The 20,575-nt window shown below is 38.0% G+C and overlaps 1 protein-coding gene across 1 annotated transcript in view; it reads left to right on the plus strand.

Annotated features, from left to right (window-relative positions):
- The window catches only part of LOC138648215 (uncharacterized), a 100,364-nt gene extending 80,706 nt beyond the window's left edge, over nt 1-19,658 (plus strand). The window contains exons 78-86 of the mRNA XM_069737737.1: nt 2,712-2,741; nt 7,846-7,875; nt 8,725-8,754; nt 10,246-10,275; nt 16,095-16,146; nt 17,601-17,667; nt 17,819-18,050; nt 18,153-18,182; nt 19,482-19,658. Of these exons, the coding sequence (XP_069593838.1) occupies nt 2,712-2,741; nt 7,846-7,875; nt 8,725-8,754; nt 10,246-10,275; nt 16,095-16,146; nt 17,601-17,667; nt 17,819-18,050; nt 18,153-18,182; nt 19,482-19,528 (548 nt within the window). The 3' untranslated portion in view covers nt 19,529-19,658. The remainder of the gene's footprint in view (nt 1-2,711; nt 2,742-7,845; nt 7,876-8,724; nt 8,755-10,245; nt 10,276-16,094; nt 16,147-17,600; nt 17,668-17,818; nt 18,051-18,152; nt 18,183-19,481) is intronic.
- Nucleotides 19,659-20,575: the final 917 nt, after the last annotated feature.

A 20,575-nucleotide genomic window follows, 5' to 3' on the forward strand; every position in this document is an offset into this window, starting at 1 on the left:
TAGTGAAACACTTGGCGTTTCAAAGGTCTCACAACACATCTAGATAAGTTCCTTTGGGGGTCTAGTTTCCAATATGGGGTCACTTGTGGGGGGTTTCAATGTGTAGGCACATCAGGGGCTCTCCAAACGTGACATGGTGTCCTATCTCGATTCCAGTCAATTTTGCATTGAAAAGTCAAACGGCGCTCCTTCTCTTCCGAGCTCTGACATGCACCCAAACAGTGGTTTACCCCCACATATGGGGTATCAGCATACTCAGGATAAATTGCACAACAACTTGTTGGGTCCAATTTCTTCTGTTACCCTTGGAAAAATAAAAAATTGGGGGCGAAAAGATCATTTTTGTGAAAAAATATGATTTTTATTTTTATGGCTCTACATTATAACTTTCTGTGAAGCACTTGGTGGGTCAAAGTGCTCACCACACATCTAGATAAGTTCCTTAGGGGTCTACTTTCCAAAATGGTGTCACTTGTGGGAGGTTTTAATGTTTAGGCACATCAGGGGCTCTCCAAACATGATATGATGTCCTATCTCAATTCCATCCAATTCTGCTTTGAAAAAGTAAAACGGTTCTCCTTCCCTTCCAAGCTCGGCAGTGCACCTAAACAGTGGTTTACCCCCACATATGGAATATCAACATATTCAGGACAAATTGGACAACAACGTTTGGGGTCTAATTTCTCCTGTTACCCTTGGGAAAATAAAAATTTGGAGGCTAAAAAAATCATTTTTATTGGAAAAAAATTATTTTTTATTTTCACGGCTCTGCATTATAAATTTTAGTGAAACAGTTGGGGGTTCAAAGCTCTCACAATCCATCTAGGTAAGTTCCTTGGGGGTCTAGTTTCCAATATGGGGTCACTTGTGGGGGGTTCTACTGTTCAGGTATATTAGGAGCTCTGCAAACACAACATGACGCTCGCAGACCATTCCATCAAAGTCTGCATTCCAAAACGCCACGTCTTCTTCCCTTCCGAGTCCCGACGTGTGTCCAAACAGTAGTTTTCTCCCACATATGGGGTTTCAGCGTACTCAGGACAAATTGCACAACAATTTTTGGGGTCAAATTTCTCCTGTTACCCTTGGGAAAATAAAAAATTGGGGGCAAAAAGATAATTTTTGTGAAAAAAATATGATTTTTTATTTTTACGGCTCTTCATTATAAACTTCTGTGAAGCACTTGGTGGGTCAAAGTGCTCACCACACATCTAGATAAGTTCCTTAGGGTGTCTACTTTCCAAAATGGTATCACTTGTGGAAGGTTTCCACTCTTTAGGCAGATCAGGGCTCTCCAAACGTGACATGGTGTCCAATCTCAATTCCAGCCAATTTTGCATTGAAAAATCAAATGGCGCTCCTTCCATTACGAGCTCTGCCATTTGCCCAAACAGTGGTTTACTCCCACATATGGGGTATCGGCGTATTCAGGACAAATTGTACAACAACAATTTTTCCTGTTACCCTTGGTAAAATAAAACAAATTGGATCTGATGTAATTCTTTCGTGAAAAAAAGTTAAATGTTCATTTTTTTTAAAACATTCCAAAAATTCCTGTGAAGCACCTGAAGGGTTAACAAACTTCTTAAGTGTGGTTTTGAGCACCTTGTGGGGTGTAGTTTTTAGAATGGTGTCACTTTTTGGTATTTTCTATCATATAAACCCCTCAAAGTGACTACAAATGTGATATGGTCCTTAAAAACAAATGGTGTTGTAAAAATGAGAAATCGCTGGTCAACTTTTAACCCTTAAAACTCCCTAAGAAAAACATTTTGGTTCCAAAATTGTGCTGATGTAAAGTAAACATGTGGGAAATGTTACTTATTAAGTATTTTGTTTAACATATCTCTATAATTTAAGGGCATGAAAATTCAAAGATAGAAAATAGCGAAGTTTTCTAAATTTTCGCCAAATTTCTATTTTTTTCACAAATAAGAGCAAGTAATTTCAAAGAAATTTTACCACTATCATAAAGTACAATATGTCACGAGAAAACAATGTCAGAATCACATGAAGCATTCCAGAGTTATAACCTCATAAAGGGACAGTGGTCAGAATTGTAAAAATTGGCCCGGTCATTAACATGCAAACCACCCTTGGGGTAAAGGGGTTAACTGGTCAAAATAAAAGTAATTTTGACCAGTGGTGACAAAACTTTACATGCCATTTTAAGGTGTTGTAACTGCAGTATATTTCAGATTAATTAATTCACAGTCAGTGACACTGACTGATATATATAATCTTTGAATTATTATTCACAGACTGAGACTACTGCTCCCATTTTCAATGTGCTTCTGTGCTACACTAGTACACCACAATCAGATTTAGACCTTCTTCTATCTCTATGTGTAATGAGTTGTGCTCGCTGACTTCCTGTCCCTAATATGTAAAGTTCTAAATTGGCAGCTACTTTCCCTGCACTTATCTATTACAGTCCCAGTTATAGTCCCCCTTGATTGACTGCATTAGACCATGTGATAGCTGCAAGACATTATGGAAAAGCATGGGTGGTGGTGCTTGATGTCATAAGCCTGCTCTCTGGCTGCTTCCATCTACAGCAGTGTGTGAATTGGCTCCAGGCATTCTTTTTATTTTATGATCCTCGTGAATCAAATAGCATATTGTTTTTGTTCCTGGGGACCTGCATTTTTCAGAACATTCGACTTAAAGTCAATTCACATTGGATTTATCTGCTCTTCTCTCCCTGACAGACATAACATGGGATGGAGATTCGCCAGCAGGTAATAATGTCAAGACTCTTTTTTAAAGAAAGAAAGAAATACTGCCACTAACTAGAACAAATTAACTCCTTTCCGACGTTGGGCGTAATAATACGTCCAAGTCGGAATCCCCCCCTTTTATGTGGGCTGCGGCACTGAGCCCACATCTTTCCCAGCACGTCAGCAGTTTTGAACAGCTAACATGTGACTCTAACAGCTACGGGTGGAATCACAGCCTAACCGCAGCTGTTAACCCGTTAAATTTAACTGGCTGCCAATATTAGATCATTGTCAATTGTAGCCTCTTGACTCCTCTGCCTCACGGCTAGTCTGTGGATAGTGACTAGGGTCACGGTGGCACTTTGTAAAATACTACTTAGCAATGCACTCATGTTCTTCTTCATGCACTTTTGAATCAAGGCGTAACAATTAGTCTGTAATCTATAAATGTGCTAATTAGGTTCAGGGAGTGTTAAATGCATACCGTATATACTAGAGTATAAGCCGGCCAGAGTATAAGCCGACCCCCCTAATTTTGCCACAAAAAACTGGGAACACTTAATGACTCGAGTTTAAGCCTAGGGTGGAAAATGAAGCAGCTACTGGTAAATTTCAAAAATAAATAAAAATAGGTACTGATAAAAGTAAAATTAATTGAGATATCAGTAGGTTAAGTGTTTTTGAATATCCATATTGAATCAGGAGCCCCATATAATGCTCCATACAGTTCATGATGGCCCCATAAGATGCTCCATATTAAAATATGCCCCATACAGTACTGCATAAAGGTTAATAAGGGCCCTATAAGATGCTCCATAGAGATATTAGCCCCATACAATGCTGCACAAATGTTGATTATGGCCCCATAAGATGCTCCATAGAGATATTTGCCCCATACAATGCTGCACAAATGTTGATTATGGCCCCATAAGATGCTCCATAGAGATATTTGCCCCATACAATGCTGCACAAATGTTGATTATGGCCCCATAAGATGCTCCATAGAGATATTTGTCCCATATAATGCTCCACAAATGCTGATTATAGCCCCATAAGATGCTCCATACAGATATTTGCCACATATAATGCTCCACAAATGCGGATTATGGCCCCATAAGATGCTCCATAAAGATATTTGCCCCATATGCTGTTGCTGCGATTAAAAAAAAAATCACATACTCACCTCTCGTCGTTCAGGCCCCCGGCACTTGCTATATTCACTTGTCCTCGTTCCGGTGTCGCTGTGTCTTCCACGTCATCTGCACTAACGTTCAGGCAGAGGGCGCGGACTAACCACGTCATCGCGCCTTTAACCTGAGCGTCACTGTAGAGGACGCGGAAGATAGAGCGGCGACAAAACCAGGAGAGGTGACTATTATTATTATTATTATTTATTATTATAGCGCCATTTATTCCATGGCGCTTTACATGTAAGGCTATCATGCAATGCGCATTATACTCACCTGCTCCTGGCGCGGACCCTGCATCTCAGGTCTCCAGGCGCTGAAAGCCTATTCCAGCATTGAGCGGTCACTGTTACTGCTCATTACAGTAATGAATATGCGGCTCCACCCCTATGGGAGTGGAGTCGGGTCCATATGTATTATTGTAATGAGCGGTACCATGTGACCGCTCAACGCTGGAAGAAGCTGTCAGCGCCCGGAGACCGGAGATGCAGGGACCTCGCCAGGAGCAGGTGGGTATGTCATAGCCACCGCTCCCCCTCCTCCGCTGACCCCCTGGGACAATGACTCGAGTATAAGCAGAGTGGGGCACTTTCAGCCAAAAAAAATGGGCTGAAAATCTTGTCTTATACTCGAGTATATACGGTAACTATTTTCACTCTTTTAGTGGGAAAATATACCCTTTTGAAGGGTCAGAGAGCATATATTCTCCTTTATTGGTAAAAGGACATGTATTATGCTTTCATTGAAAAAAATACAAACAATCTTTGAAGAAGAGAGTGCTGAGGTGTGACGCCATTATTTTTCTTTTTGTTAACACATTTTTTTTCTTAATTTTAACCTCTTTCCGGTGTTGGGCATAATACTATGCACACATCGGACTCCCTCCCTTTGATGTGGGCTCCGGAGTGAGCCCACATCTTTCACAGCACATGCCAGCTGTTTTGAACAGCTGATTATATACCCCAAAGAAAATATTTACTGACAACAGATACCAAAATTTTATTAATTAATTTTATTTTTATTGTATTTATTGATAACAAAATACAATAATATATATCAGGTTAGTAAAAGTATGATCTAATAAAAAATATATATAATTAAATAATAACACGGCTGACAAAATACATAACAACTATTCACAATGAAATATATAAAAATATATATATATATATATATATATATATATATATATATGAATAATATTAAATAAATAATATTTCATGTGATAAATAAAAAATAAATAATAGTAAAAAATGCAAATTGATATATGTACACAAACCAAACGCCAAAGCTTAATGAGATCCCATAATAATTGAACACATATCCATATGTAATAAACCTATAATTGATACATAATTGGTGACATGATGAAAAAAGTTTTATATAAGAGAAATATATCTGATATAATGAAATAAAAAAATATATAAATTAAAAAATAGGAAAATAATAAAAGAATAAAAAATAATAAATAATGAGAAACTAATAATAAAAAATAAAAAATGATAAAAAAATACTAAATATATGAAAAAATATATAAAAAATATATGTGTCTGGAAATAAATATGTGAAAAAATATAAATGTATAAATAAATATCGGTGGAAAAATAAATGAATAAATAAAACAACTGTGTGAAAAATACTATAAACCATCCGTAGTATAAAAAAGTGTAATGAATAAAGTGCCAAAAAATTAAAGCAGTGATGTGTATATAAAAATAAATTAATAAGATAAAAAATGGTGAAAAATGATGAATGAATGAATTAATGAATTAATGAATAAATGTATATTTGTTTATACATTTATATTTTTTCACATATTTATTTCCAGACACATATATTTTTTATATATTTTTTCATATATTTTTAATTTTTTTATCATTTTTTATTTTTTATTATTAGTTTCTCATTATTTATTATTTTTTATTCTTTTATTATTTTCCTATTTTTTGATTTATATATTTTTTTATTTCATTATATCAGATATATTTCACTTATATAAAACTTTTTTCATCATGTCACCAATTATGTATCAATTATAGGTTTATTACATATGGATATGTGTTCAATTATTATGGGATCTCATTAAGCTTTGGCGTTTGGTTTATGTACATACCGGTATATCAATTTGCATTTTTTACTATTATTTATTTTTTATTTATCACATGAAATATTATTTATTTAATATTATTCTTATATATATATATATATATATATATATATATATATATATATATGTATTTTTTATATATTTCATTGTGAATAGTTGTTATGTATTTTGTCAGCCGTGTTATTATTTAATTATATATATTTTTTATTAGATCATACTTTTACTTACCTGATATATATTATTGTATTTTGTTATCAATCAGTTCTGGTGTGCCCTAGCCCCCCCACATACTGGTCTATATTGTACATACCGTACATACTTTTACTCATATTTTATTTCAGATTATACATATATATATATATATATATTTTAATAAAAATGTTATTGATTGTGTTATGTCTTTTTAAAAATAAAATTAATTAATAAAATTTTGGCATCTGTTGTCAGTAAATATTTTCTTTGGGGTATATGCTTTTTGTGGAATATTTACTTTATTAGATATATTTTCAATATTATTTGGTATTTCTTTTCTATATAGGATTTGTTTTGAACAGCTGACCTGTGCTCCAAATGGCCGCGGGTGGAATCGCGATCCACCTGTGGCTACTAAGCCCTTAAATGACGCTGTCAAATGTTGACAATGGCATTTTACTCGTGCTTCCAGCCATTGGGCCAGAAATCCACCCACCAGTGACCCCCTCACGTGATCGCGGGTTACCGGTTAGTTGACTTGACAACCAGAGGTCTCATGGCAACCTCCATGGTTGTCACTGCCGAATTGCTATGAGCGCCACCCGGTGGTCGGCGCTCATAACAAGTGAGTAATTCTACTACATAGAGGCGATTTGAACATCACCTGTATGTAGCAGAGCCGATCGGGTTGTGACAGATTCTAGTCTCCCATGGAGACTATTGAAGCATGCAAAAAGAAGAAAAGTTTTAAAAACTAAAAAAGGTAAAAAAAATATATAAAAGTTCAAATCACTCCCTTTTGCCCCATTCAAAATAAAACAATAAAAAATATCACACAGACACAAATTTGGTATCAGCGCATTCAGAATCGCCCGATCTATCAATAAAAAAAGGATTAACCTGATCACTAAAAGAGGTAGTGAGAAAAAAAGTCAAAACGCCAGAATTACTTTTTTTGGTCGCCGCGACATTGCATTAAAATGCAATAACGGACGATCAAAAGATCGTATCTGCACCAAAATGGTATCACTAAAAACGTCAGCTCGGCATGAAAAAATTAACCCTCCCCCAACCCACGATCACGAAAAATGGAGACGCTATGGATATCGAAAAATGTGGCTTTTTTTAAAAAAAAACTAAGTTTGGAATTTGTTTTTACAACTTATTTAGATAAAAAAGAACCTAGACATGTTTGGTGTCTATACCTTGACCTGGAGTATCGTAATGGCAGTTCAGTTTTAGCATTTAATGAACCTAGTAAAAAAGCCAAACAAAAAACAAATGTGTGATTGCACTTTTTGTGCTATTTCACCGCACTTGGAATTTTTTCCCATTTTCTTGTACACAAAATGGTAAAACTAATGGTGTCATTCAAAAGTACAACTCGTCCTGCAAAAAAAAACCCTCACATAGCTATTTTGACCAAAAAATAAAAAAGTTATGGCTCTGGGAAGAAAGGGAGCAAAAAATGAAAATGCAAAACCAAAAATACTGTAGCTCTGATTGTTAAGGGGTTAATCGATCATTGGTTACCACCCTGTTTCAATAGCGGAGAAAATATTGCAAAAGAGATCCTGACAAATTACATAAATTGTTTTATCAAACTCAAATTTGTTTATTTTGCTTTTTTCTTTTTTAGAAATTAAATGGGATGTATCATCTCCAACAGGTAAATTTATTTTCTAGTGCAAGAATATCATGATTACAAATAACTGATATAATCTTCATTGTAAGAAAGTTTGTCAGTATCTAAATATTTCAGCTAAAAATAAATTTATTTTATAACAAGACAACCTCATGTTATTTCACATATTACTGCGCTTCAAGCTCATAGACAGGTCCAAATATTGAACATGCCTAGAAGATATGTGTAGAGTACCTGTCACCTGAAACATAAGGCTTTAATTGTTTTACATTGCATTTCTTAATCTTATGAGCATTTCCATTGTAGTTTCCCTACTCAGTACAGATTTTGTGGGGTTGTAGTAACCTTTTAAAAATTATTTGAATAGAATTATTTTTTCAAAAAACAGAATTTAATAAGTAAAATAGTTTGTGATTATTGTAGTTTGTATGTAAATCAATTAACATATTTGCCTTTTTTGTTATGGGTTTCGTTTGCTTGTTTTTTTAAGAAAAACTATGGTATTTTGGTTCTACCATCTGCTAATGGAAAGAAATCCTGGCAATCACGTGTAGAATAAATGCTTATTTAATCCAGTGAATTCCAAACAATCAAACATATCAGCCCATCCCAGGCTTTTGTCAAGATTAAATAAGCAATTATTCTTACCCGTGAGTGCCGGAATTTCTTTCCATTTTGCTGATTCTCTCCACGAGCACCACGACCACATGGAGTACTGAGCAGCTCCTTATTATTACCATCTGCTAATTACTTGTGAACCTTCTGCCGACTCCTTTTATGATAGTGATGTAGACTATTATATGTGCTATCAGATAAGGTTATTGAAGCATCTTTATTTTTGTTTTTCATTTGCTATTTTCCAATCTGTAACAGAAATGAAATGGGACACTGGTTCATATGAAGGTAGGGTTTTTTGTTCGTTTAGAATTCAATAACTATATGATAAATTCTCCTTAACCAGTAGATGTTTTAAAGTATTTTAAAGGAACCTGTCACCAGTTATTGAGACTCGAAACAAATGCCTCCACCTTTATCTGCTCCTTCTTTGCATTCCACAAATGTTTCTATCAGCTTCTGACTCCCCCTTGTATGCCCCCAAAAACACCATTTTAATTGCTTCTGCACTGTATGTAAATGATGGGCTTTCCCATTTCGGCACCTGTGCTTCCTCTGTGTTCCTAATCACTATTTTACATCATTCATTGATGTGAATGACTCATCCTGCATCATCCACATAAGTGAAATGAAATATCACGCATGTGCAGTAGCCTTGCAGACCCGCTCGGGTGCACATAGCACAGCCCTGCTGCGGGCAAAGCATAAAACATCATTGTGCAAATGCCAAGTGACCTCATTTCGTCTCCAACATACCGGAAGATTTCACCCTTATTGTTTTTTTTCCCTGCTACCGGAAAAGACCGGAATGACATCGCTCGGGGCTTCCTCAGTGATGTTTTATGCTGTTGTATTGTTTATACATGAAAACTTCAGTATTCGGAACAATAGATATTTTTATTGTGAGTGGAGTACTGCTTTTGTATTTTCTTTTGAAATCTGGACCCTTAAAGAGGGTTTCTCCTTATCCCGTAGGGTTTTTTTAAAGAAAAAAAACACCACTTTACTCATCTTCCATGAGTTCAATGATCAGCTGGGCCGCTGCTTTGGGTGTCTGCAGCACTGGTATTACATGGACAGCGCCCACGTCAATAAGTGAGCTCCGTGGCTTGTGCTGTCAACATGTGCTGAGCTCACTTTTTGGTTGCAGCGGTGTCGATGTGATTTCAGTGCTGTCGACAGTTACAGACATTGGGAGCGGCTGTGGATATTCAGCACTGGACCAATAGCGGATGAGTAAATCAGTTGTTGTTTTTGTAAAACAAGCTGCTCTGGGGGAATAATAACATAAGTGATATAACTATGAAAAGGGGTTATTTATTAATAACATTTTTGAAAAGCTATCAATTAAAATTCACTGTATTTTGGTACACAGCAACCTTAACCCTGCTGTTCTGTTGGTCAAAAATGACCGACTTTGAACTTCAATATTCTTTAAAATATTCAAGATGCGGCTCTGAAACCCATGGCCGACCGACCCATCCTCATTTAAGTCAATCAACCACAAGTTTCAGAACCGCATCTTGAACACCCCAAAAAATACCAAAGTTCAAAATAGGTCTCCCCAGACCGAACAGAACAGCAGGGTTAACCTTAAGGTATTCCTGGCAGTTCTGGACTGGGCAAAAAATAATCCTAATATTGCATTATTATTCATTGTTTGACCGTTCATACTCCACCAACTAGACGCTGGGGGAGACACAAACATGTATTATAACGTTTGATACATAACCATAGGCATAAATTGCTATTCATAAATACTGTTACTCTTTTGAACAGAAATAAAACTGGAAGGAAATCTACCTAAAGGTAACAATTCTACTTCTTACAAGAATTATTCCATACTGCCTAATATATTGTAATAGGTTGTTGTTTCATAATGGTCACAGAATGACTACAGGAAGAGCAGAATATATACAAAATTAATATGTTTAATAAAGGAAAAGAGATAACATGATACTTATCTGCAGTTACAGATGAAATGAGGAGCCTCATAGCATGTACTATTATACAGCCATCTTTAATGAAGAGGTTTTGGTAGGCAGTGACATGTGGCCTGAGCTCAAATTACCATCATGTGAGAAAGTATGGGCATTCATACTAGTGGTGGGTCAAGTGTGGGCTTTCAAGACGGTGTTTGGGTAGCCATTAGTGATGAGCGAGTGTACTCGCTGCTCAGGTTTTCTCGAGCACGCTCAGGTGGTCTCCGAGTATTTGTAATGCTATGTTCACACATTGCGGTTTTTACCGCGGAACAGCGGTGATTTTGCAGCTGCGGGTCCGCAGCAGTTTCCATAGCGTTTACAGTAACATGTAAACCCTATGGAAACCGCAAACCGCTGTGCACATGCTGCGGGAAAAACCGCGTGGGAACGCAGCGGTTTACAACCCGCAGCATGTCACTTCTTTGTGCAGAATCGCAGCGATTCTGCACCCATAGAAATGCATTGATCCGCTTACTTCCCACATGGGGCTGTGCACACTATGCGGGAAGTAAGCGGATAATGTGCGATGTCTTCGCTGGTAACCAGGGTAAACATCGGGTTACTAAGACTTTCCTCCAGGCCCTGGGAACCATATTTGAGTAAAAAAAAAAAAGAATTAAAATAAAAAATCATGATATACTCACCCTCTGAAGTCTCAGCGCTGCACGCGGCCGTCCGGTCTCAGGTTTGCTATGCGACCAGGACCTGCAGTGACGTCACGAAGGTCCTTCTCGCACAGCATCTTTGGAACCGGACCGCCGCCTGCAGCGCCGAGGAGATCGGGACGTCAGAGGGTGAGTATATCATGATTTTATTATTTTTAACATTACTATTGATGCTGCATATGCAGCATCAATAGTAGGGGTAAAATCCCGCAGCGGAACCCGCAGGACAAACCGCGATAAATCTGCAGGGATAACCGCAGCGGGTTTGCCCTGCAGATTTATCAAATCCGCTGCGGGAGAACCCGCAGGGACAGGACGCTATGTGTAAACATAGCCTAACTGCTCGGAGTTTTAGTTTTTGTTGATGCAGCTGCATGATTTACAGCTGCTAGACAGCCTGAGTACATGTGGGGGTTGCCTGGTTGCTAGGGAATCCCCACATGTATTCAAGCTGTCTATCAGCTGTAAATCATGCAGCTGAGGCAAGGAAAACGAAATCTCCAAGCAGTTAGAAATACTCGGAGACCACCAGAGCGTGCTCGGGAAAACCCAAGCAACGAGTACACTCGCTCATCACTAGTATCCATAAATAGTTGTTTTTATAAGATAGTTGTTTCAGTAACCATAAATAGACAAGCAATGCACGAGTATATTCACACACATAGACATACCTAATAAGCATAGCAAAACAAAAAACTAAAGCACCATAAATACCAGCTCTCTAATAACAGTTATAGCTCCTACATATCACATCAGACACTTTAATTTCATAAAACAATTCAGTCATGCTACATATTTCAAAAGACATTTTTTTTGGGGGGTTTCGTCCAAAAACAGGAATAACTTGGTTGCAGCAACAAAGCAATAAAAAATTCACAAACATAAAGGAAAGAGATTTCCTTTATCTATTGCTCTGCGCAGAGGTGTGTGGTCACCTCATGTGGCATACGGCAGAGCGAGGGTGTATGGTCCTGGCGGTCTATAATCTGCATCACCTCAGCCAAGATTTCTGTCACAATGAGCCTCTTACCCCCTTCCAATTACATACACACAAAGTCGTCCAATAAAAATATGTAAAAAATAATGTAACAGTGGGAAGACAGTTGGAGATTGACCTCTTAACACAGGGCTAATAACGAATCCCAAATCTGCGCACCTCAGTGGGTAATGATGATTTGCACAATAGCTGCCTCCTTAAAGGTACCGTCACACTGAACGATATCGCTAGCGATCCGTGACGTTGCAGCGTCCTGGATAGCGATATCGTTCAGTTTGACACGCAGCAGCGATCAGAATCCTGCTGTGATGTCGTTGGTCGCTGCAGAAAGTCCAGCACTTTATTTCGTCGCTGGACTTCCTGCTGACATCGCTGAATCGGCGTGTGTGATGCCGATTCAGCGATGTCTTCGCTGGTAACCAGGGTAAACATCGGGTTACTAAGCGCAGGGCCGCGCTTAGTAACCCGATGTTTACCCTGGTTACCAGCGTAAAAGTAAAAAAAAAAAAAAAACACTACATACTTACCTTCCGCTGTCTGTCCCTCGGCGCTCTGCTTGTCTGCCCTGTGTAAGCACAGCGGCCAGAAAGCAGAGCGGTGACGTCACCACTGTGCTTTCCGGCCGCTGTGCTTACACAGGGCAGAGAAGCAGAGCGCCGAGGGACAGACAGCGGAAGGTAAGTATGTAGTGTTTGTTTTTTTTTTACTTTTACGCTGGTAACCAGGGTAAACATCGGGTTACTAAGCGCGGCCCTGCGCTTAGTAATGCGATGTTTACCCTGGTTACCGGGGACCTCGGGATCGTTGGTCGCTGGAGAGCTGTCTGTGTGACAGCTCTCCAGCGACCAAACAGCGACGCTGCAGCGATCTGGATCGTTGTCGGTATCGCTGCAGCGTCGCTTAGTGTGACGGTACCTTTAGTAGAGTATGACGGTGGTGATGGTTGTTTGTGCAGCTACTCCCCATTCATGAAAAAGCAGTGTTAATTGAAAAGAACAGTCTCTTTACTAACAATAATGGGATCAATAACTGTATACTAATAGTAGATAACTGGTGATGAAGTTACACACACAGTTGAAGGTTGACCCATACATACAGATAGATATCTGTGAGACACTAGTCTTATCAATTCAATTCACTTGTTCTCAGGCTGTCCCTTGGTAATCCACACTCAATAGCCTTAAGGTACTGTCACACTCAGCGACGCTGCAGCGATATAGACAACGAGCCGATCACTGCAGCGTCGCTGTTTAGGTCGCTGTAGAGACGTCAAACACAGCAACTTCAGAACGATGCAGGAACGATCCAGTGACGTAACGGCGACTCACTTATCGTTCTCACTGGTTGTTAGCTCCATGTAAAACATTGCTGGCATCGTTGCTTTTGCTGTCAAACATGACGATACACGCCAACCTGACGACGAAATAAAGTTCGGGACTTCTAGCTCCAACCAGCGATGTCACAGCGGGATCCTGATCGCTGCTGCATGTCAAACACAACGAGATCACTATCCAGGACGCTGCAACGTCACAGATCGTTGTCGTTCTCGTTGTGAAGTTGCTGAGTGTGAAGGTACCTTTACATAGGACTGAGCTGGGATTCTTCCCTGAGGCGTTTTTCTTCCTGGAGATGCAATAGGAATCTTTCCAATCTTAAAGCTGTCACCTCCTCTTCTTTTTATGAAAACTGTTGAAGGAAAGAGGCACATAGTGTCTTATCTGAGAAGGTTAAAAGGTTAATTCATAGGATTACACTCACCAGATGTAGCTGAGTTGAAGCATTGAAAGGATTTGAAAGCAAATCCACCAGTCCAGGAAGAACCAGCCGTTAGATACAGATTGGGATAATTGTGGTAAATTTCTGCGCTGCTGAATCACTAGAATTCCAGAATTATTAGTACATGTGGCTTTATTATTCTACGCGTTTCAGATTTCAAGACTCCTTCATCAGTAAATACCACTGTGGTGTTTCCTGATGAAGGAGCCTTGAACTCTGAAACGCGTAGAATAATAAAGCCACATGTACTAATAATTCTGGAATTCTAGTGCTTCAGCAGCGCAGAAATTTACCACAATTATCCCAATATCTATCTCCTCTACTTTTTATCAGTTCCTTCCAGACCCAGCAGTCAGGAGGAGAACAGCATATCCTCATTGCACTCTGCCTTCCTCTACTGACTGCTCTTACCTGTGACTCTTTTCAGCTGCAGTCATTACAAGACTTTCTAAGAGACTTTGTTCCAGTTTTTTTCAGAAACTTCTGCATACCAAGCAGAGCTGAATCATGTAAACAAGCCCCTGTGAGGGAAGATTAATCTTTTGACTGCTACTTGTCAATATGTTACAGCATACAGTTTACACAGAAATCACAGTATTTGCACTCTTAGGCTGGATGAGATAACTTCAACGACTTTACGTACTAAACGGTTATTAATTGATGATCTCCCGCTAGATACTTTCCCTTCAGCATTGACACCTGTATGTTCCATACCATTCCTGTTAGATATAGACTTTCGGGACCCATACAATTTATGGTCTAACCTGCCCAGAGAAACTTTGAATAGTTTTTACAATAACAAAATTTTTCAACGAGGGGTTTTGCCCCCAAATACGCTAACTCAACCAAAAAACTTTCTTCAAAGGCAACACATTTGAAGTACAATCTCACAATTTAAAAAAAAAATTCCGATTAAGTCCAACTGGTCTTGGTTAGACATCTTGACCAAATCCCCACTCCCATGGCAAAAAATTATATCTCGTATCTACTCTTATCTTATCACTCCCAGCCCAAGATTTAAACCCTCATTTCTTTATTCCTGGGAACTGGAGCTCAACACCTCATTCTCAGAGGATCAAATCTCTAGAATGCTATCTTATGCTAGAGGTTTTTCTAGGTGCATCCTCCTCCAGGAAAATTCCTACAAAATATTAACCAGATGGCATATGACTCCAGCAAAACTCTTTGAACTGGGTCTCGCCGATAGTGATGTTTGCTGGAGATGCCACAATTCAGTGGGTCATCACTCACATATATTTTGGGACTGTCCAAAAATAAGAAATTATTGGAATGGTGTTGAGTCTGTTCTCAAACAACTACACCTGATCAAAACAAACCTTAGAGCTACACAAGTTCTTCTTTCATGCCCGTCCAAAAAAAATTTACCAAAAAAACACGGTCTCCTTCCATTGATGCTGAGCACCGCAAAGCACCTAATTGTTTTACATTGAAGAGACTAAGCCTCTCCCACCATAGTGGAATGGTCCACCAAGGTAAATCAAATTTCTCGTCTTGAAGAATTATCAAGTTGGGAAAATTTCAACCATAATTATTATGTGAATGTTTGGGCCCCATGGAAACAATATCAAGAAGACAATGCTTCTTGAGAGGTGTTCATTGCCCCCCTCGATCTTTTATTTTCTGAAAGTAACTGTTATTGCCCATTTTACTTTTCTTTTTACTTTTCTCTTTTGAAAGAGTACTCATAGTTCTTAGCAACTGCAAACGCAGTGTAAGTGAGCTCGTACCAGTTGTTATAGTATGATGTTTCATGCTTATTGGTTATGCATTCCCCCCACCCATCCTCTTCCCTCCCCACCTATTTCTTCCCTGATCTCTCCCACTTGACCCCATTTTCACTCTCTTTCCTGCCCTCTACCGTTCCTTTCCCATCCCCTTGTCTTCTTCTTTTCACATTAAGTTTTACTTAGCCCATACCCTTTTGTTCTCTAAATTTGATTGAAATGATGTTTTACTTAGGTCCTGTACTTTGTTATATTGAAAATAAAGAATTTACAAAAAAAGAAATCACAGTATTTGCATGGAACACAGTATAAATCTGTTATCCTATTAAGATCGCCACTTTGTGGGATACCACATGTGCTCTGATCCATTTGCCAGAGAGAGCTACAAAAGATTAAAGTTAGTCCTCTCTAATATTTAATTGCTCAATTACAATGTTACTCTATATTATATTTTTTCTAGTTTCTATTAGTTGTTTAACAAAAGCCAAGGATTTAACTGCACCAACCACATTGTAAGTATTGCTCTGTTAACACTAAAATATTGTATTATTGTGCTTATTGAACTACAAGGTAGAATTAGAGAGGATTTATAAATCTACCAATGACCAAATAGAGTACAATTATTTAGTAATTATAAAAGATAAGATTAAAGGGGTGTTCCAGTTGATGTTATAAAAAGGGGGCTTAAAAATCGTATAATAAAAATAAGTGACACTCACTATCATCTCTTCAGATTCTATTCTTGTCCTTCCGTCTTGTTCAGATGAGCGGTCAGCACATTGACTAATGAAAGTGAATGGGGTAGTTCAGATGAATTTTCTACATGCAGACTGATGATCCATGTGCAAAAATTGTGACGCATCACTCTGATTCTGATTAACCTATTAAACTTCATGGGAGTACAAAAAAGGATGCTAAATAGACACCATGTGTATGGCATCAGTTTTTAACGGATCCATTGGAATTATTAACAGAGGAAACTGTATTTATCCCTGTATGATTATTTGTATTGATATATAAAAATGAACGTAATATGATTGTCAAAAGCTGACATATTGGTGGCAATAAGGATTAAAAATCATCTAATTTTCTCAATGAAAAATATATTATTTTCTTACGTACGCTCATCTGAACTCAGCCTTACTAGATTCCTGCTGGTCTCTACATCCTGGCTCTGCCTCGGCACGCCGTAACTGTACAATCGTTACTGATCTGTTGAGACAGGACCAGTAAGTAAAGACCAGTGGTAAGTGGTGGAACAACAGTTGTGGTAAAGTAGCTAGGATCAGTATTATTGCTACTTTTATATTTCTAAACCAGTCTGAGACCTTTCAAAGGCAATTTTTATTCCATGGGATACCCATTCATTAGGAGCAGCCAGTGGCATTTATCAGTGGGCTACAATACATTTACTAGAAAAGTGTTATCCGTAGTGAAACATAAACTTTTTAAAGTCTGAAATATCAACTGCTTAATTGGTTAAAGTTTAAAATCTAAAATGTTGGTACAAAGTCTTCTTACATTGGCATGCCAGAGCCGGTATGTCACTCTCCACAAGAAGAAATGTTACCACTTAGATCTCAGTCCAGAGCCTCTCACCTGGCCAAACCAGTTCTCATACTTTGCACTGATAAGGGGCAATACTCGAAACACCGTGTCTGCAAATTGAGATTCTGATTTGGCTTTTATCCTAAGTCACATTGTAAGACTTGTAAAAATGGTTGATAGTGGCTTGTAGGATCGCTGCTATAGGTGGTGCTATAAAGTTTAAGTCAATTTCCTCTCTGAAGAAGCAATTTGCTTGGTACCAATCATGAAACTTTCTTGTAAATGTGATATCCAATATCTTTCTGGCTTATCAGGAGCCCGAAATAATCCTTTAAGAGGCCAATTTTATGTTAGGACAGTAGGGGCATCCATATACAAACTGAATAATCAAATATTTTCATTTTTGTTTTCTATTAAGGGTGACTTGTCCTGAAAAATGTCTAACACAGAAAAGTCAAGTATGGGGAAATGATATTTATGCAGATGTAAGTTTCTTTTTTACTTCTCCTTCAGTTTCACAATTACCCCAGTGTCTCAAAAGTCACTGTATGGTTTGGAAATGTTCAATGGAAGATTACATATTTCTACAAACAAAAACTGATTTATTTATGACCATCATTTATTTACCATCATTAGGAATCCTCTATTTGCCAAGCTGCCATTCATGCCGGAACAATACCCAAGGAGGGTGGATCTGCAATTGTGGTAAAGAGATCAGGAGAGAAAGTTTACAAAGATTCCTCCAGAAATGGTGTAAAATCCAAGAGCAGGGGTCCATCAACTGGGTCTTTTGTGTTTGGGTCAATGTCTGAATTCCAGTTCTCCACTTCAAACATTGACAAATCTGATCCGATCTCTGAACAATCAGGTAGGTTATTGTAGCTTCTGCTTATGTATACACATAACTATCTTCTCTAAGATAAAATTATTTACTTGCGAGTGTCTTACCATTGTTTTAACCACTTTACAGACAAAGCACAGGCATCAAAATCTCCACAAGGTAAGGAGACAAAATAATGTAACTGATTCCAACAGATTTTTTTTACAGATTCACAAATGGATTTGCAAAACAAATCCTAAATGTGCTGTAATGTACTATATACCAATATATTATATAGGTGAGTTTAGGGAAGAGCGTGAGGCCAGTAATCTTATTAAATAACAGTGCAGACCTTAATCAGCTCATAGCTGGCATCGATTTTATTTTCTGGTACACAGATAGGCAGACAATAATATACAATATTCTGTCAGATGAACAGACAATCCACCATCAGATATCCCATGTGCATGGCCAGCTTAAAGGGATTGTTCAGGCTTGGGGCTTAAGTATGCAATCACCGTGTGACTGCAGACTTGTGAATCCTCACAGCTCGCAGTGTATGCGCTGTCAGGTTTCTCTGGTGCCAGGATCTGCAGGGTACATAAGTATATAATTTGCATACATGCAGTCACATGCCAACCAGATGTTCGCAGCCCCACTCAATACAAGTGAATTGATTGTGGCAGGACACATCTACTCGGAATGTGGCTGGATGTATGACTGCCCTCTCCCTGCACCGGAAAATCCTGACAGCAAGCACTGTGCACACTGTGAGCAGTCACAAGTCTGCAGTCACAGAGTGGCTGCAGACTTGAGCCCCAAGCCTGGAAAATCTCTTTAAAGTTTATTAGCATCATTAGGAGACAGTTGAGAACTTCTAAAAAGAAAAGCTGTTATTACATTATTTAGCATTAGCAGTAAGTTTTTCATTAGCTAATGTTCCTGAGGTTTACCAATAGAGATTACGCTTCATGCACATGGCATAGTACAACTCCTTACAACCTACTAATGTTCCTAAGAGCATCAAAATGTCAGACTTGTAATAGAAATCTGTTTCCAATGGGGTTGTCATTCTCCAATTTCATTACAATTCCCTTGTTGCAGTACATTTTCACTTCTTCCACATAAAACATTGTGTCTGATGCATGCAGCTCATAGCAATTTTTTTAAAGCCTGTATCCCCAAAATTAGTAACATTAGAGAATGAGACATATATATTGGGCCTTGTATATCAAAACTATTGTCAAAAATAGTTATCTTTGTGCTCCTAGAATCCAATCAACTTTCATTATGTAAATAGCAATAGAAAGATGAATTAGTCCTTAGATTAGTTCAAGCCTCAGAATGTCGTTGTACATTATATATAGCTATGATGCTACAATTTATTCATAAATACAGTGTATGTAAATATTGCCATCATTTTTGGAATGATAATGATAATTTAGGATGGTATTAAAACTTTTTACTTGTCTCTTATAGGATTCTTTTCCAGATTGGGGTTAAATAAGCTATTCGCCGGTTTCTAAATTACTTCATATAAATACTGTCACAGTTCTAGATGTAGCCTAAATATGTCTAAAATTTACTTTACTGTAATCATTAATCTGTCTATGTTAAAATGCATCTAATCAAATAAAAGCTTAATCTTCAAGAGAATCTTTGTAAGAATTTTTATTAAAATAATAATACATTTTATTTATTAAAATACTTAATATCTATTAAAATGTCATTTTGGATAATAGTCTAAAATGTTTTTTCCGTACAATTTAAAAGTAAGCTCATTTTTACAGAAGCTTATTGCTGGCACATTTTGAGATTTCTGTCAATTCAGTTCACAAAGCAAATGGGCAAGGACACTCGGCCTTATTATGTTCAACATCCAAGGGAAGAGCCAAACGGCCATATAACTCTGACGAGGATTACAGTGCATTGCTTGGACTGGCCATCGCCTCTTCTGATTTGAGCATGACAGCTGCATAGAAACACATACTATCACGCTCGGGTTGGGAGAGCTGACAGCCAGTCCTAGCACTGTATTGCGATCCTTGTCCGAGTAGTATGGCCGTCTGACTCTTCCCTTAGACTTTCCAAAAACTAGATAAACTAGATGTCCAATAAGCCATCACCACTTATTTTAAAAGCTTTAAAAATGAGTTTTTACTACTTTTTCAAAACTTGTCACTGGGAATGAATCATTAAAATAAAGAAGGCAAGAAGCATTACTTACCAGTATAAAGCCATAATAGACCAGTGCAGCTGCTCCAGTGGTCTCTGCTGTGACCAGAAGTGATGATGTCTGTCCAAACAGTCACCTGATTACTAATTGATTGGCTGCAGAGTCAGTAGACTATGAACGGAAAGTCATAAAGTTCACTGAGATGACTCCCGATCCATATCCCGATGACTCCCGATCTGCATATGGGCTCTCCACAGCCCACCTGACATATAAGTGACATACTGCATCAATGTCGTTATGTTCTGTCTTCCGGTTAACACCAGGCTGTCCTTCAAAACTGGCCAGTCATCCATACATCCCCTATAATTTTCTCATTCCTTCATCAAGTCACAGCATC

This window comes from Ranitomeya imitator, chromosome 8 (assembly GCF_032444005.1).
Source record: "Ranitomeya imitator isolate aRanImi1 chromosome 8, aRanImi1.pri, whole genome shotgun sequence".
Classification (NCBI taxonomy): domain Eukaryota; kingdom Metazoa; phylum Chordata; class Amphibia; order Anura; family Dendrobatidae; genus Ranitomeya; species Ranitomeya imitator.